Source organism: Scyliorhinus canicula, chromosome 3 (genome assembly GCF_902713615.1).
Source record: "Scyliorhinus canicula chromosome 3, sScyCan1.1, whole genome shotgun sequence".
NCBI lineage: Eukaryota > Metazoa > Chordata > Chondrichthyes > Carcharhiniformes > Scyliorhinidae > Scyliorhinus > Scyliorhinus canicula.
The window spans coordinates 71,093,145-71,107,667 of record NC_052148.1 but is presented as its reverse complement, the minus strand read 5'-3'; the positions used below and the strand labels follow the sequence as shown (position 1 = coordinate 71,107,667).

General features: G+C 42.7%; 2 protein-coding genes across 2 annotated transcripts in view; one reads left to right on the top strand and one right to left on the bottom strand.

The window, feature by feature from the left end:
* The window catches only part of nol6 (nucleolar protein 6 (RNA-associated)), a 130,765-nt gene that overhangs the window by 13,267 nt on the left and 102,975 nt on the right, over positions 1-14,523 (top strand). The window contains exon 3 of the mRNA XM_038790687.1: positions 4,368-4,484. Within this exon, the coding sequence (XP_038646615.1) occupies positions 4,368-4,484 (117 nt within the window). The remainder of the gene's footprint in view (positions 1-4,367; positions 4,485-14,523) is intronic.
* LOC119962715 (40S ribosomal protein S12) lies at positions 4,837-5,279 on the bottom strand. The gene has a single exon (XM_038790688.1). It carries the CDS (start codon positions 5,234-5,236, stop codon positions 4,874-4,876), a length of 363 nt encoding a protein of 120 aa, XP_038646616.1. The 5' UTR covers positions 5,237-5,279; the 3' UTR covers positions 4,837-4,873.

The following is a 14,523-nucleotide window of genomic DNA, read 5'->3' as shown; positions in this document are numbered from 1 at the left end:
CTTTGGCACAGGGAATGGCTGAAGAGAAAACTGGGGAACGTGTGAATCAGGGGAAGATGCAGAACTATGTTGAGTCATTGTCGACGGGGAAGTTTGTTTTGGATTACTGGATTAAAGAGCTGGCACAGATGGAATAGACTGAATGGCGTGCTTCTGAACTTGAATGAACTGCTGAGCCTTTGGGAAGTGGTGTTTACACCGTGGGGAAAGATTTGCTGTTGCTTGCTAATTCCCATTATGGACTGTAATGTGGTGGCAAGCAATTAAACTGGTTGTAAAGTGCAGTTCACTTTTGGAGGACATTCCCCAACTTAAAGGTTAGTTAATTCAGTGGTAGAGCAAAAATTATTTTGGTGAATAGTGCAGTTTGGTGTTGTTGCAGTACTGTGGAAGAATGTGGATCTTCGCTGATACTTTATGCTGAGTTCATGTCCATTATCCAGTGATCTATGCTGCAGGCGCATTTTTGTGATTTTAGGGCTGGACTCAGTTTAACCGTCATGGTGATCAATAGTATATTGTCTGTGAGTACATGTTACCATGATACATTTCATGAAAAAAATTGAATTGGGCAAGGGTACTGAAGGGCTGTTGACTCCCTGCAATGGTGATATTTCCCACTGTATTCTGAACATAGGAACATAAGAAGTAGGAACAGGAGAACACGTTGAGTTGCTCAATCATTTAATATGACGCTGGCTTCAACTCCACTTTCCCACCTGCTCCCCATATCACTTGATTACTAGAGAAACGACAAAATATAACTTTGCCAGCCTTTAATATATTAAATAATGGCACCCTTATAATCCTCTGGGATAGAGAATTCCAAAGATTCACAGCTCGTTGAGTGAAGAAATTTCTCCTCCTCTTAGTCTGAGATGAACGGCCCCTTATTCTGGATCCCCCAATCAAGGATCTGTCTCAGTGTCTACCCTGTCGAGCCCCTTCACAATCTTGAATGTTTCAGTAAGATCATCTCATTCTTTTAAACTCCAGAGAATAAAGATCCAATTTACTCAACCTCCCATTCAACAACAACCCTCTACCCCAGGACACAATCTAGTGAATCTTCATTGTGCTACCTCCAATGAAAGTTTATGCTTCTGTAAATATGGAGACAAAAATTGCACACGCCAGGTGTGGTGTACCAAAGTACTATACAATTCTGGTAAAATTTCTTTATTCCTGCACTTGTATCCCCTTGCAATAACCTTTTGTATTGACCTTTGTGTGGTACCATATCAAATGCCTTTTGGAAATCCAAGTGTAGTACATCTACTCATTCCCCTTTATCTACCCATTTAGTTAAATCCTCAAGAAAAGTCTTATTATTAATAAATTTGTCAAACGGAATTTCTCTTTCGTAAAACCATGTTGGCTTCTTTTAATCATAATAAGCTTCACTAAGTACATTATTGAGATTGCTTAGTGATGGATTCCAGCTTTTTCCCAATAACTGATGTCAGGCTATTTGCCTGTAGTTTCCTGTCTTCTCTTTACCTCCTTTCTTGAATCGTGGTGTTAACGTTTTCTGCCTTCAAATCTGCTGGGACTGTTTCCGAAACTCGGGATTTTTGGAAAATCATAGCCAGCACATTCATAAGCTATGTAGCGATCTCTTTTAGAATTCTAGCATGTATGCCATCAGTTCCCAGGGATTTGTCAGATTTTTATTGCCTTGAGTTTTTCCAGTATTTGTGCTGAAATTAGTTATCTTAATTTTCTCACTCTTATTGGCAGCTGGGTTACCCTCCATTCTGGTGTGTGCCTTGTGCCTGTGAAAACTGAGAAAAGATACTGGGCTGGATTCTCCGCCCCGCCGCGCCACATTTCTGTTTTACCCCGCTGGCGGGATGCTCCGTCACGCTGGCTGGTCAATGGGGGTTTCCCATTGTGGGGCTGCCCTGTGCCGTCGGGCAACCCCCGGGCTGCTGGCAGAACGGAGCTTCTTGATGTTGTGTTCATCAATCAAAACAAAAATGTTCTGAAGTCCATGAAGTCCACTGTTATCAACAGATTTGAAGTGAAGGAAGTTAATGAGCCACATGCACGTTCTCAGCATTGTGCCACTAGCAAAAGGTATCTGTTGTTTCGGGGCAAAGGCCAAAAATTAGGTTCAAACATCGGAAGCTACATCTTGCGAGGAAGCTGATTCCTAGTAAAAAAAAAAGGCTACGCCATTTTGATGAAAACTCATAAGCAAGTGAAAGGTATTAATGCTTGGAAAATATAAAATTCCCACAAGAACACCCCCCCCCCCACACACACACACACACACACACACACACACACACCAAAAAACAAACAAATTCATGCATTAAAATTGTTGAAAAGGAATAAAATGCTGTTTTGAAATCTTCAGAATGCCTGGCACACCATCTGACAATGTTCAGAGTTAAACATCCTCACAGTTACTTTGAATCAAAAATTTAATTTAAATCCTATTAAAAAGTCATCCTTCCGTGGCTAACATGATCCTTGCAACTGCCAGATGCAAACATTTTAAATTAATTTTGTACAAGCTTTGGGGAGTGCACTCATCTGATGAAACTCGGAATTTGTTTCCAACTTAATTTAATAAACACATTATTCTTGTTGATGCTTGAACATTTCTTTTACAGTGAACCTGCCTGATATATGGATTGGAAGAAATAATAATGGGAGGTTTCCTTTCTGTATACAGTGACCAATACATTTTACTTTTTTGGGGTTTATGTTAAGTCATGGAGGTGAAGTTCATGTTAGCTCAGTGATTTCCTGATGAATCAAGTTGTGCTTAAGATTGAGGTGACAATTTGAATTTAATTCCTTATCTCCCCCCTTGCATATCTGAGGGGTTATTCAAGCTATCAGTGAGTCGTTTGTGGAGAGAGCCAAGAAGCAACTTGGTGTTCCCAAAAGGCGCTTGCAACATCTCACTTTCTATCTTCCTGTGATGATGCTGACGATTTTGAGTTCTTTTTGCCCTCAGTCTGGTCTCGGTGAACTCTTAAGTTGGATTTGTAGGTATCAATTGTCGTTTATTTCAAACAGCTTGCAAGCTCCACTCGCTCTGATTAAAAAGGCAGGAGACTACATGACTACATGTCCAGAGCGAGTGAGGACAAAGGGACAAAGCATCTCATTTCATATACATTCTGGTAGCATCACGTTTCATATACACACGACCGAATAAGGCAACGGTGGCAAATGCAAAGCTCCCATAGGCTTTCCCCACATTCTTTAACCAGGCCTGAGGCCCCTTTTCCCAGTATCCCCGCAACAAAGAAATGGTCCTCGTGGCTGCCCATCCCCCTCTTCCTGCCTTGAATCCCAGTTACAGGCAATTAGACTGCTACCCATTTTCTCCAGCCTAAGCTAGAGATGTTTAAAAGTCCGCTAACCTAACTCTTTATTCTACTGTAGTAAGATTTTACTCCTCACTTTGCCTAACTACCCATCGTGCCTTTCGGTTCATTTCCCCAATGCCAGCTAACTTGGAACAGACTGAGGAGCAAACCTGAGCTTTCCTGGTCCTTGCAACTTAAAGCAAGTGCAGTGCATGATGTGGTACAGGGCTGTTCATTCAAATACATTCTTGGACTGGCTGGCCTCAGCTTGTTTGGCGAGGGTGGGGTGAAACCAGATTGTACCCATTGTGCCTCAGCTTTAACAGTGCCTCCCTCTGCATGCTTAACAGGATAGCACCATAGCGCAGTGGTTAACACAGTTGCTTCACAGCTCCAGGGGCCCTGGTTCGATTCCCGGCTTGGGTCACTGTCTGTGTGGAGTCTGCACGTCCTCCCCGTGTCTGCATGGGTTTCCTCCGGGTGCTCCGGTTTCCTTCCACAGTCCAAAGACGTGCAGGTTAGGTGGATTGGCCATGATAAATTGCCCTTTGTGTCCAAAAAGGTGAGTTGGGGGTTACGGGGTTAGGGTGGATGTGTGAGCTTAAGTAGGGTGCTCTTTCTAAGAGCCAGTGCAGACTCGATGGGCCGAATGCCCTCCTTCTGCACTGTAAATTCTATGATTCTTTAACTCTCGTCACCTAAATATTATTATTAGATGATAATAGTGTGCCCTCTATATGGTTGAGTACTGTATTGACACCTGTACTTTGAAGGCTTTGAGGTGTTTTACTTTCCAATTCTCTTGTCTTATCCTTGTTCTCTCAGAGATTGATTCTGATCCTGCGTCTCTTATGTCAAGTATGGCTCAGTCATATTTGACAGCAGGTTTATCAGTCGATCATTGGAATCGTTGCAACATTGGGATTTCATAAACATGAATTGAGCAGTTCAGTAGTAATTATCATTGAAATGGTTTAAAAAAAAACTTTGGTGTCTATTGTCCTTGTTCCTCTTGGTTACTTGAAATATATTTTACAGATTGAAGAACTCTTAAAAGAAGTGAAAGTGAAGGAGAAAAAGCGCAAGGTTATTGAGACCTTCCTCCATGAAGTGAAGAATCTCCTCAGCAACATACCAGAAACAGAGCAAGTCGACGTAAGCAATTTAAATTGTTGTTTTGTTACAATATGGAGAGTAATTAGATTGAATGTATTTTTCTAATATATGCATCCATTTTGATAGTCTAGTACTTCATACAGCTCCAAAAAAATTGATTTCAAACAAAATACACTACATACCAGTAAACACTTAAAAAAAAAAAAATCACATTTATTATATTTTCCATTGATTTCTTCGCCTGACCTGTGCCCCAGTCTATTTCAGAGTACAGACCTTGCTTTGTGAAATGAGCTATTAGCCAAACGTGAATGTGTGAGTATTTGAATTATGGGATGAATGATAGCGAGTGGATTTACAACCGAGTGAAAATAAATGGATTCTCTATTTCTTTTTTTTTTAGTTTTTGTGTTTATTTATGAAACACATCACTTTCCTCTGAAATAGTTGTCAATGACATCCTTGGCTTGTGAGTCTTTGCCATAATCCTTGACAACAACACAACTGCAGCCTACAACCTTGCGAGGTTTTCCTTCTCGGTCTATTTTGCACAGGCCTACCCATTCACCAAGTTTTTTGTTGTCATCAACCTTAATCAGGTTGATCTGATGCTCTGCACATAGTGCCTCTACCAATTTAACATACTGTGCCTCATCACAATTGCCTGCCAGGACACACAAGTGAGCTTGCCGTTTGTCCAGCACCTTGACAGCTTCCCGGAGACCACAACACAAGCCATCGTGGATGTATGCAGTTTTAAGCACTTCCTGAAGTGCTGTGTTAACATCCATAACACCGCTTGCAGTTATGCTGTCAAAAGTTAAAATTGTATATTATACAGAATTCTGCTCCTATTCAACCTATGGATTTTTGGCAAATTATATCAAATAAAGTTAATGGTTTGAGCTACATCGTTGTCAGAATATTTTTTTCACTCATCCTTAAGAGTGAAGGGGTATCCGACATAAAAGATTCTCTATTTCTGATAGAGGTTGCTGCGTAAAAGAAGCATGGTTATATAATTTCCATCACTGAAGGAGGAAGGCATTGGAGCCATGGCACTTCTAAAATGCTTTAGAAAGGAATTCATGTGATTTTATTTTTAACTCTATAATTGAATCCCTTCAGTCAGGGTTTTGCCCTGCCATAGGAGTGAAAAAGCCTGAACCTAAGCTATTATCAGCCCCTGCTTGACCTCTCGACACCATTTGAAGAGTGACTACATTATCCTCCCCATCTCCTTTTCTCTTCAGCTGTGCACATTTATTTCCCTCAAGTGCCCATCCAGTTTACTTTCAAAATCAGTCATCTTCTCTGCTTCCATCACTCTCCTAGGTTGCAAGTCCCAGGTGATTACAACTTTCCGCATCAATAAAGTTCACCCCAGATCTTTTTCCCAGATATGTGTCTCAGTCCTTGTATCGTCAGCTAGTGGAGGGTTGCTTTTCTTTGTCTGCCTTATTTAAATTGGTCTTGATCTTGTATAATTGAAATCATACATGATTTTGACAGTGGCGAATTGACCCTCTTTGTCCTTGGTCACCAGCATGCATGCGTGGACACCGTTAACTGCATTATCCTCTGTGCCTCTCCACTGTCCGGCAGGTGATTACAACTTGCCGCATCAATAAAGATCTTCACGCGTACCCCACCACCCCAGATGGTTTGCCCAGATATGTGTCTCAGGTTCCTTCAGAGCAGTGCTGTAAATGGCGGCTTTTGGTGGATAATTCAAGCTGGGTGTCGACTTGCTGAAAATAAAAACTTGAAGGATTGATACATTTTGTATTAAGTGGCTTTAATTCAATTTCACTGTGGGAAATTGAATCAGCATACAAGTGTAATCACTTGCCGGCTTCCATTCTTATCTATCTAATCATAGCCAGAATATCACTTGCAATATCTTCTATTTCTTCTCCTGCACTGTTACCTCTGATGTTCCCCAAGGATCTATGCTTTCCATTCCCCTCTTATTTTTCATCTGACCCAAACAGGCGCCGGAATGTGGCGACTAGAGACTTTTCACAGTAATTTCATACTTGTGACAATAAAAGATTATTATTTATTCATTATCATCTATGTGCTGCCCCTTAGCAGCATTATCTAAAAGCACAGCGTTTTAATATGTACACTGGCGATACCTAGCTCTACCTCATCACCACCTCTCGACTCTTCCACTGTCGCTAATTTGTCAGACTATTTATCCGACATCCAACACTGGATGAACAGAAATTTCCTCCAAATAAATATTAGGAAGGTGGAAGCCGTTGTCTTCACTGGCCCCTGCTGAAGCAGCACATTATTGTATTTGTACACCATTTTAATTGTAAGCTTACTCTGAAACGGTACAGGCGGTGAATCTTTGGAAAACAGAAACAATGGCAATTGCATTTTAAATAAGAATTATGGACTGTGTAACATTCCTTCAGAGCAGTGCTGTAAATGGCAGCTTTTGATGGATAATTCAAGCTGGGTGTCGACTTGCTGAAAAGAAAAACCTGAAGGATTGATACATTTTGTATTAAGTGGCTTTAATTCAATTTCACTGGGAAATTGAATCAGCATACAAATCTCCACATGTCAATTACAGTACTGATAAATTTAGTTCCGTGAAATTAAAGATTTGTACATTGAGAAATTAAGATGTAAAAAAAAAAATCAAATTTTATTATAAACCTGCCATTGGGTAATCCTAGTTGTATGTGTTATTTGACTAAGTTCACAAGCAGACTGTGCAGAGTAGAAATGCACCAGAGAAAGCATTATTTCTGGTTGTATCACAGCTTGGTATGGTTCATGCTCTGCCCAAGACCGCAGGAAACTACAAAAGGTCGTGAATGTAGCCCAATCCATCACGCAAATCAGCCTCCCATCCAATGACTCTGTCTATAATTCCCTCGGAAAGGCAACCAGCATAATTAAGGACCCCACACACTCCAGACATACTCTCTTCCACCTTCTTCCGTCAGGAAAAAGATACCAAAGTTTGAGGTCACGTACCAACCGACTCGAGAACAGCTTCTTCCCTGCTGCCATCAGACTTTTGAATGGACCTACCTCGTATTAAGTTGATCTTTTCTCTACACCCAAGCCATGACTGTAACATTACATTCTGTAGTCTCTCTTTCCTTTCCTATGTACGTATGCGTTGTTTGTACAGCATGCAAGAAACAATACTTTTCACTGTAAACTAATACATGTGACAATAAATCAAATTAAAATATGAGTGCGTGGCAAATTGTAGAGGGGGAAATCTAACCCATGCAGTTTCATTACATTGTTATCTCATCACCTTTAGTTTAATTGACAGCAGATGAGTTAGCACCTATATCTTCCATGGAAGAAATATTAATCAGAATCAAAAGCAGACCATAGTACTGTGAAGATCAGGTAATGGGAAATCTAATGCTCTCTGCCTACTGCAGTGGTGTGTTCAGAAGTAAAGATTCTTGCCCACCGAGGCTAGCAGTGTTGTTTTCTAGTTGCTGATTTGTACAGGTCACTCTTCACCCTGTGGAAAACTATTGATATGCAGTTGATGTAACATTGCCTGGGGTTAATTTGTAACCGAGGAACATGCTGTTCCCTAAATCCATGAGTTTACAATTGGGAATAGTGTGGAATATTTGCTGGTGTTTGTAATGTTAATATGAATAGCTAAGGTTTCTGGGGAGGGAGTTTCTATTTTGTTAATCTGGGGCATTTAAATTGTAGTATATCACGTTATATAAAATGACATAAACATGAAATCATGAGACAGTGGTGAAGAGTAATATCACTGGAAGGCCTGGCTAATGCTCTGGATTCAATCCCACTATGGTAGCTGTGGAATTTAAATTCAATAAATGCAATGAATAAATTTGGAATAAAAGATAGCCTCAGCAATAGTGACCATGAAACTATTATTGATTGTTATAAAACCCATCTCTCTGGTTTACCAGTGTCCTTTTGGGAAGGAAATCTGCTGTCCTCACCTGTCCTCGCCTTCACTGACTCCAGACCCACAACTATGTGGTTGACTCTTCAATGGCCTCTGAAATGTCCTAGCAAGCCCCCTCAAATCAATAAGTTGATCTTTTCTCTACACCCAAGCCATGACTGTAACATTACATTCTGTAGTCTCTCCTTCCTTCCCTATGTACAGTATGCGTTGTCTGTATAGCATGCAAGAAACAATACTTTTCACTGTAAACTAATACATGTGACAATAATAAATCAAATCAAAATATGAGTGCGTGGCAAATTGTAGAGGGGGAAATCTAACCCATGCAGTTTCATTATATTGTTATCTCATCACCTTTAGTTTCATTGACAGCAGATGAGTTAGCACCTATATCTTCCATGGAATAAATATTAATCAGAATCAAAAGCAGACCATAGTACTGTGAAGATCAGGTAATGGTTGTACCAAATTGCTTTAGAAATGTCCAATCAAATGTACTGCAGCAGTTCAAGAAGACCATTAAGGGGTGGGCAGCAAATACTGGCCTTGCACACCCCATGAAAGAATAAAACAAAAGATGGTTTGTGTAAATATAGTGTGACACAGAATGACTTTAAAGGTTTTCAAGTTATTGATGAAGAAATCATATAGACTGTCAGAATTGGTATGAAGATCAATGTGGATTGATCAGGATTATGTTCAGGATGGGTAAACATTGTTAAGCAGTGAGTCTTGAGGTACTGGACTATTGCCACTGGGGCAGAAGAGGCTAAAAAGGAAATTGAACAGAATTCTAAAATGTTGGTTGGCTTTCACAGTGTCAGAAGGAATCGGATGTTTTTTGCACTGCTGATTGTGACGTTGAGTGCTGAAAGAGTGAGGGAATCTTAATCTCTTTTTAAAAATGCAATTTTGTTGGTATTTAACATCTAAAAGAAATTTTGTGATGTACCTTTTAAATTGTAAATTTCACCTTGGCTTCAGCAGGGATGCACAAGCTCGCCACTGCAGAGCAGCTGAAGTTAGTTAATTCAGGAAACAAGCTTATACTGTTGTCCTTGTATCTGCGGCTGAGCTAACTCTAGTTTCAGAGCATTTCAATGCAAGCCTCTCAGTGTGACTCTGAACAAGAATGCTGAACGTTGGATGAGTGAGGGGGGAAGCGGGTGCATCTTCTAACATTTTCAGCCTGTAAGAATTCATTCTTACTCTGCTAAAGGGGAAGAAGCTAGTTATTTGGTGAGTGGTTAATGTCTATTCTATTCCTGAAGGTTTAAAATATTACAGGAATTGGTGGTAATAAAATCGATTTTTAAAAAAAAGGTAACACAGTGGTTAGCCCTGTTGCTTCACAGCTCAAGGGTCCCAGGTTCGATTCTCGGCTTGGGTAACTGTCTGTGTGTGTGTGTGTGGCATTTGCACGTCCTCTGCGTGTCTGCATGGGTTTCCTCTGGATGCTCCGGTTTCCTCCCACATGTCCTGAGAAGTAATGCTGTTAGGGTAATTCGGACATACTGAATTCTCCCTCTGTGTACCCGAACAGGTGCCAGAATGTGGCGACTAGAGGCTTTTCACAGTAACTTCATTGCAGTGTTAGTGTAAGCCTACTTGTGACACTAATAAAGATGATTATTATTAAGTTGTTAGGCAGTTAATTAAAACACATTCAGGATGACAGGACAGGGGGCAGCACGGTGGCACAGAGGATAGCACTGCTGCTCACTGTGCCGAGGTTCCAGGTTCGATCCCGGCTCTGGGTCACTGTCTGTGTGGAGTTTGCACATTCTCCCCATGTTTGCATGGGTTTCCCCCCCACAACCCAAAGATGTGCAAGCTAGGTGGATTGGCCACGCTAAATTGCCCCTTAATTGTAAAAAATGAATTGGGGACTCTAAATTTATATTTTTTAAAAAGATGACAGGACAGGCGAGGTGCCAAGGCTGCAGCATGTGGGAGCTCCTGGATGCCAGTGTGATCCAGGGCAAACACGCCTTCAGAAAGTGTTTGTGGCTCGAGGAGCTTCGCCCTAGAGTCACTGAGCTGGAGGCTGACCTGCAGACACTGCAATGCTTCAGGGAGGGGTTCACTTTGTACCAGGAGGTGGTCACATCCTTTAGGATATGCTCTTCTGATTTGGTCAGTGGTCAGGGATCGGAGCGTATGACTGAGAGTGGGGCAGGTAAGAGGACCCAGAGGGCAGGACTGCAGGAACCTCAGCCATTGCAATTGTCCAATGGGTTTGATGTTCCTTTAGCTTGTTTGGATGAGGGTGCGGGCTTCAGGGTAGATGAGCTGACATTGTGGTGCAGGAAACCATTCAAGTGCGGGAACAAAAAGGAATGCTGTGGTGGTATGGGATGGTGGAGGATTGACAGTGTTCTCTGCAGCAAAGAGTGAGAGTCCAGAAGGCTGTGTTGCCTGCCCGGTGCCAGGGTTTGGGACATCTGCTCAGGGCTGGAGAGGAACTTGGTGTGGGAGAGGGCAGATTCATGTAGGCACCAAAAACTTAGTTTGGGCAAAGAGAGGTTCTGCGTAGTTGGTATGAGTGGCAGAACCTCAGAATTGCCTTGGTCACCTGAAAATTGGCATTAGGCAAATAAGATTAGAGAAGTGAATGTGTGGCTCAAAGATTGGTGTGGTAGAAGTGAGTTATGGTTCGTGGGGCACTGGGAATGATACTGGGGAAAGTGGGAGCTGTACACTTGGGACTGCCTTCACCTGAACTGTGATGGGACAAGGAATTCTAGTAAACTTCCAGACTAGGGAGGTAGAAAGTTCTTTAATCAAAATAGTGGGGGCAAGAAATCAAATTTGGCCAGATATGGTAAATCAAAGAGTAGACAATGCAAGAGAGAAAGGTGTAATATGGGAAGTAATAGACTGTGACGGGAAGGGATAGAGAATTCAAATCTGTGAGTAAAATAGCAGAAAATGCGAGAGGTTACAAAAATAATTAAAATGACAAAGGCTCTGTATCTGAATGCACGTAGTATTCAGATCAAAACAGATGAATGGAGAGTGCAAGTAGACATAATGTATGAACTGTTAGCCATTACAGGGGCAGGATGACATAGCTTGAGATTTGTATATTGAATGGTACATGACATTTAGGAAGGACAGAAAGCTATTAAAAGATGGAGGGTTGGTTCTGTTAATTAATTACTAGTACAATAGAGGCGGTTTAGAAAATCAGGATGTAGAAGTGGTTTAGGTAGATATGAGGATAAATGAAGGCAATAAGTCACTTGGTGTGATGGTCAGGCCCCCTAAAAGTGCCCATACTGTAAGACTGAGTGTAAAGAAAGAAATAATGGGAGTCCAGGGTCAGAAAGTTACTGTAATAATCATGGGGAATTTTAATCCACGTATAAACTGGAAATACGGACAACGTTGGCCTCGATGAGTTCATAGAACGGTTTTCGGAATAGTTTCTTAAAACAACACGTACTGCCAACAAGAGAGCGGGCTACGCTCAACCTAGTGCTGTGCAACAAAATGGCCTCATATAATGGCCTCACAGTGAAGGCTCCCCTAGGTGGCAGTGATCATTATGATTGAATTTTACATTCAGTTTGAGGGAGAGAAGAGTAGGTCAAGACTCGTATTTTAAACTTAAATAAGGGCAATTATGAGGGCTATAGAAAGTGAACTGGCAAATTGGTTGAAGGGAAAGGTCACTAAAGATGCAGTGATGGACATTTAAGGGGATCTTTCAGAATACACAGAATGGATACATGGGGAGGACCCACCATCTGTGGTTAACTAAAATTTTAAAGATAGTATCAGACTTGAAGAAAACATTTTTTCAGGGCGATCTGGTGGCCACGGGTTCAAGTCCGGCCTCGGGTGACTGTTTGTGTGGAGTTTTCCCCCGTGTCTGCGTGGGTTTCCTCCGAGTTTCCTTCCACAATCCAAAGATGTGTGGGTTAGGTGGATTGGCCATGCTAAATTGCCCCTTCTGTGTCCAAAATGTTAGGTAGGTTTACTGGGTTACAGGAATGGGTGTAGTAGGGTGCTCTTTCCACGGCTGGTGCAGACTCGAGTGGCCGAATGGCCTCCTTCTGCACTGTAGGGATTCTGATTTGTGTGCATAAGGATGGGTGGCAGGTCAGAAGATTGGATAGAATATGAAAAAACTGCAAAGAATGGGCAAATTGTTTTTGATTAGGTTTCGATTTATTGTCATGTGTACCGAGGTACAGTGAAAAGTACAGTCCAGGCAGATCATTCCATATATGAAAACGTAAAATATACGATAAATACACAATGTATTCTCCCAGTGTTTGCGTGGGTTTTGCCCCCACAACCCAAAGATGTGCAGGCTAGGTGGATTGACCATGCTAAATTGCCCCTTAATTGGAAAAAATGAATTGGGTACTCTAAATTTAAAAATTTATGACCAAGATGAGGAGAAATGTTTACTCTGAGGATAGTGAATCTTTGGAACTTCCTTCCTCAAAAAGCGGTGGAAGTAGAGTCTGAGGACCCGATCGAACGTCCTCATTGCGCTCGTGAAATCTTGCGCGACGTCGCAGTCTAGATCTCACCCATACTGGGCGGGATCCATATTTGAAAATGAAATGAAATGAAAATCGCTTATTGTCACGAGTAGGCCTCAACAAAGTTACTGTGAAAAGCTCCTAGTCGCCATATTCCGGCGCCTGTCCGGGGAGGCTGGTACGGAAATCGAATCGTGCTGCTGGTCTGCTTTAAAAGCCAGCGATTTAGCTCAGTGAGCTAAACCAGCCCCTGTTTAAGTGAACAATTAGGCTCACTTAGATATGTCTGCGCTGGATTCTCCCAAAACCCGCACTTGAAGACATCGCAATGGTGCAGTTTAGCACTGGTCCACATAATGTGGCAGGGGAATTTGGGGTGGGGGTCTCTCAGGCCATTGGAGGCCCCGGGTCTCTGGGCAGGGTGGTAACCTGGCACTCCTGCTACCACCCAGGCACCTTGGCAGTGCCACCTGGCATCACCAGGCTGGGAGGGCACTGCCAGAGTGCCAGGGTCTCCCAGGCCATTGGAGGCCCCGGGTCTCTGGGCAGGGTGGTAACCTGGCACTCCTGCTACGACCCAGGCACCTTGGCAGTGCCACCTGGCATCACCAGGCTGGGAGGGCACTGCCAGAGTGCCAGGGTCTCCCAGGCCATTGGAGGCCCCGGGTCTCTGGGCAGGGTGGTAACCTGGCACTCCTGCTACGACCCAGGCACCTTGGCAGTGCCACCTGGCATCACCAGGCTGGGAGGGCACTGCCAGAGTGCCAGGCTGGCAGGGTCCAGGTGCCAGGTTGACACTGCCATGGATCGGGCCTAGGGGTGCCCTGCCCTTATGAGGTGGGATGGGGGGGAAGGCTCAATGAAGAAACACCCTGCTAAATGCTCCCAAAACAGGACTGCCTCCCTCCTCCCTTACCTGTTACATCGCGCTCTGAATATTTTTAGGCAGGGGTAGATAGATTCTAGCTAAGCAAGGGGGTGAAAGGTTATCGGGGGTAGGCGGGAGAGTTGAGGTCCCAATTAGGTTGACCGTGATCTTGCAGGCTGGGGGCCTGCTCCTGCTCCTAATTCATATGTTTGTATATTATTGGGATTGGGGGAATCTATTTAAAATTATGAGAAATAATTGATTAGAAATTTAGTTCTCCAATTTGTTTTCCTTCTTTGCTTCTCATAACCAGATGCTGGCCCTAAAATAAAACCAGATGTGACTATCTGTTTCACTGTCTGTCTGCTGCTGACATTAAGAACTTGACAGCATGGGTTATAAAAGTGCTGTGACTGTATTGTGCCTTGGATTTGTTTTGCTGTAGGTAAAAGTATAGGGATTGTTCATTCCCTCTCCTGTCTGGCATATCTTTTGTTGGCTGGGTGTTCATTTTGATGAGCCTATATTTCACAATCACAGTTTGTTGTAAACCCAATGGAGGTCCTGGGATCAGGACAATACGATTTCCCACGACCTCCCTGAATGTGAACTTCCCCTTTTTAGAGGGTGGGGCTGCTCCTTTAAGGGGTGAGGCTCCCCCTCTACAAGAAGAGCTCCAGCTGTATAAAAAAACCCGGTCTAGGAGCAGATCGGGAAATAAGACCCTGAGGGAGTGGAGGAGTATTCGAATTGTATTGAAATAAACCT

Excerpts from the sequence above, each read along its gene's own strand:
- LOC119962715 (XM_038790688.1), bottom strand. The coding sequence starts at position 5,236 with ATGGATGTTAACACAGCACTTCAGGAAGTGCTTAAAACTGCATACATC.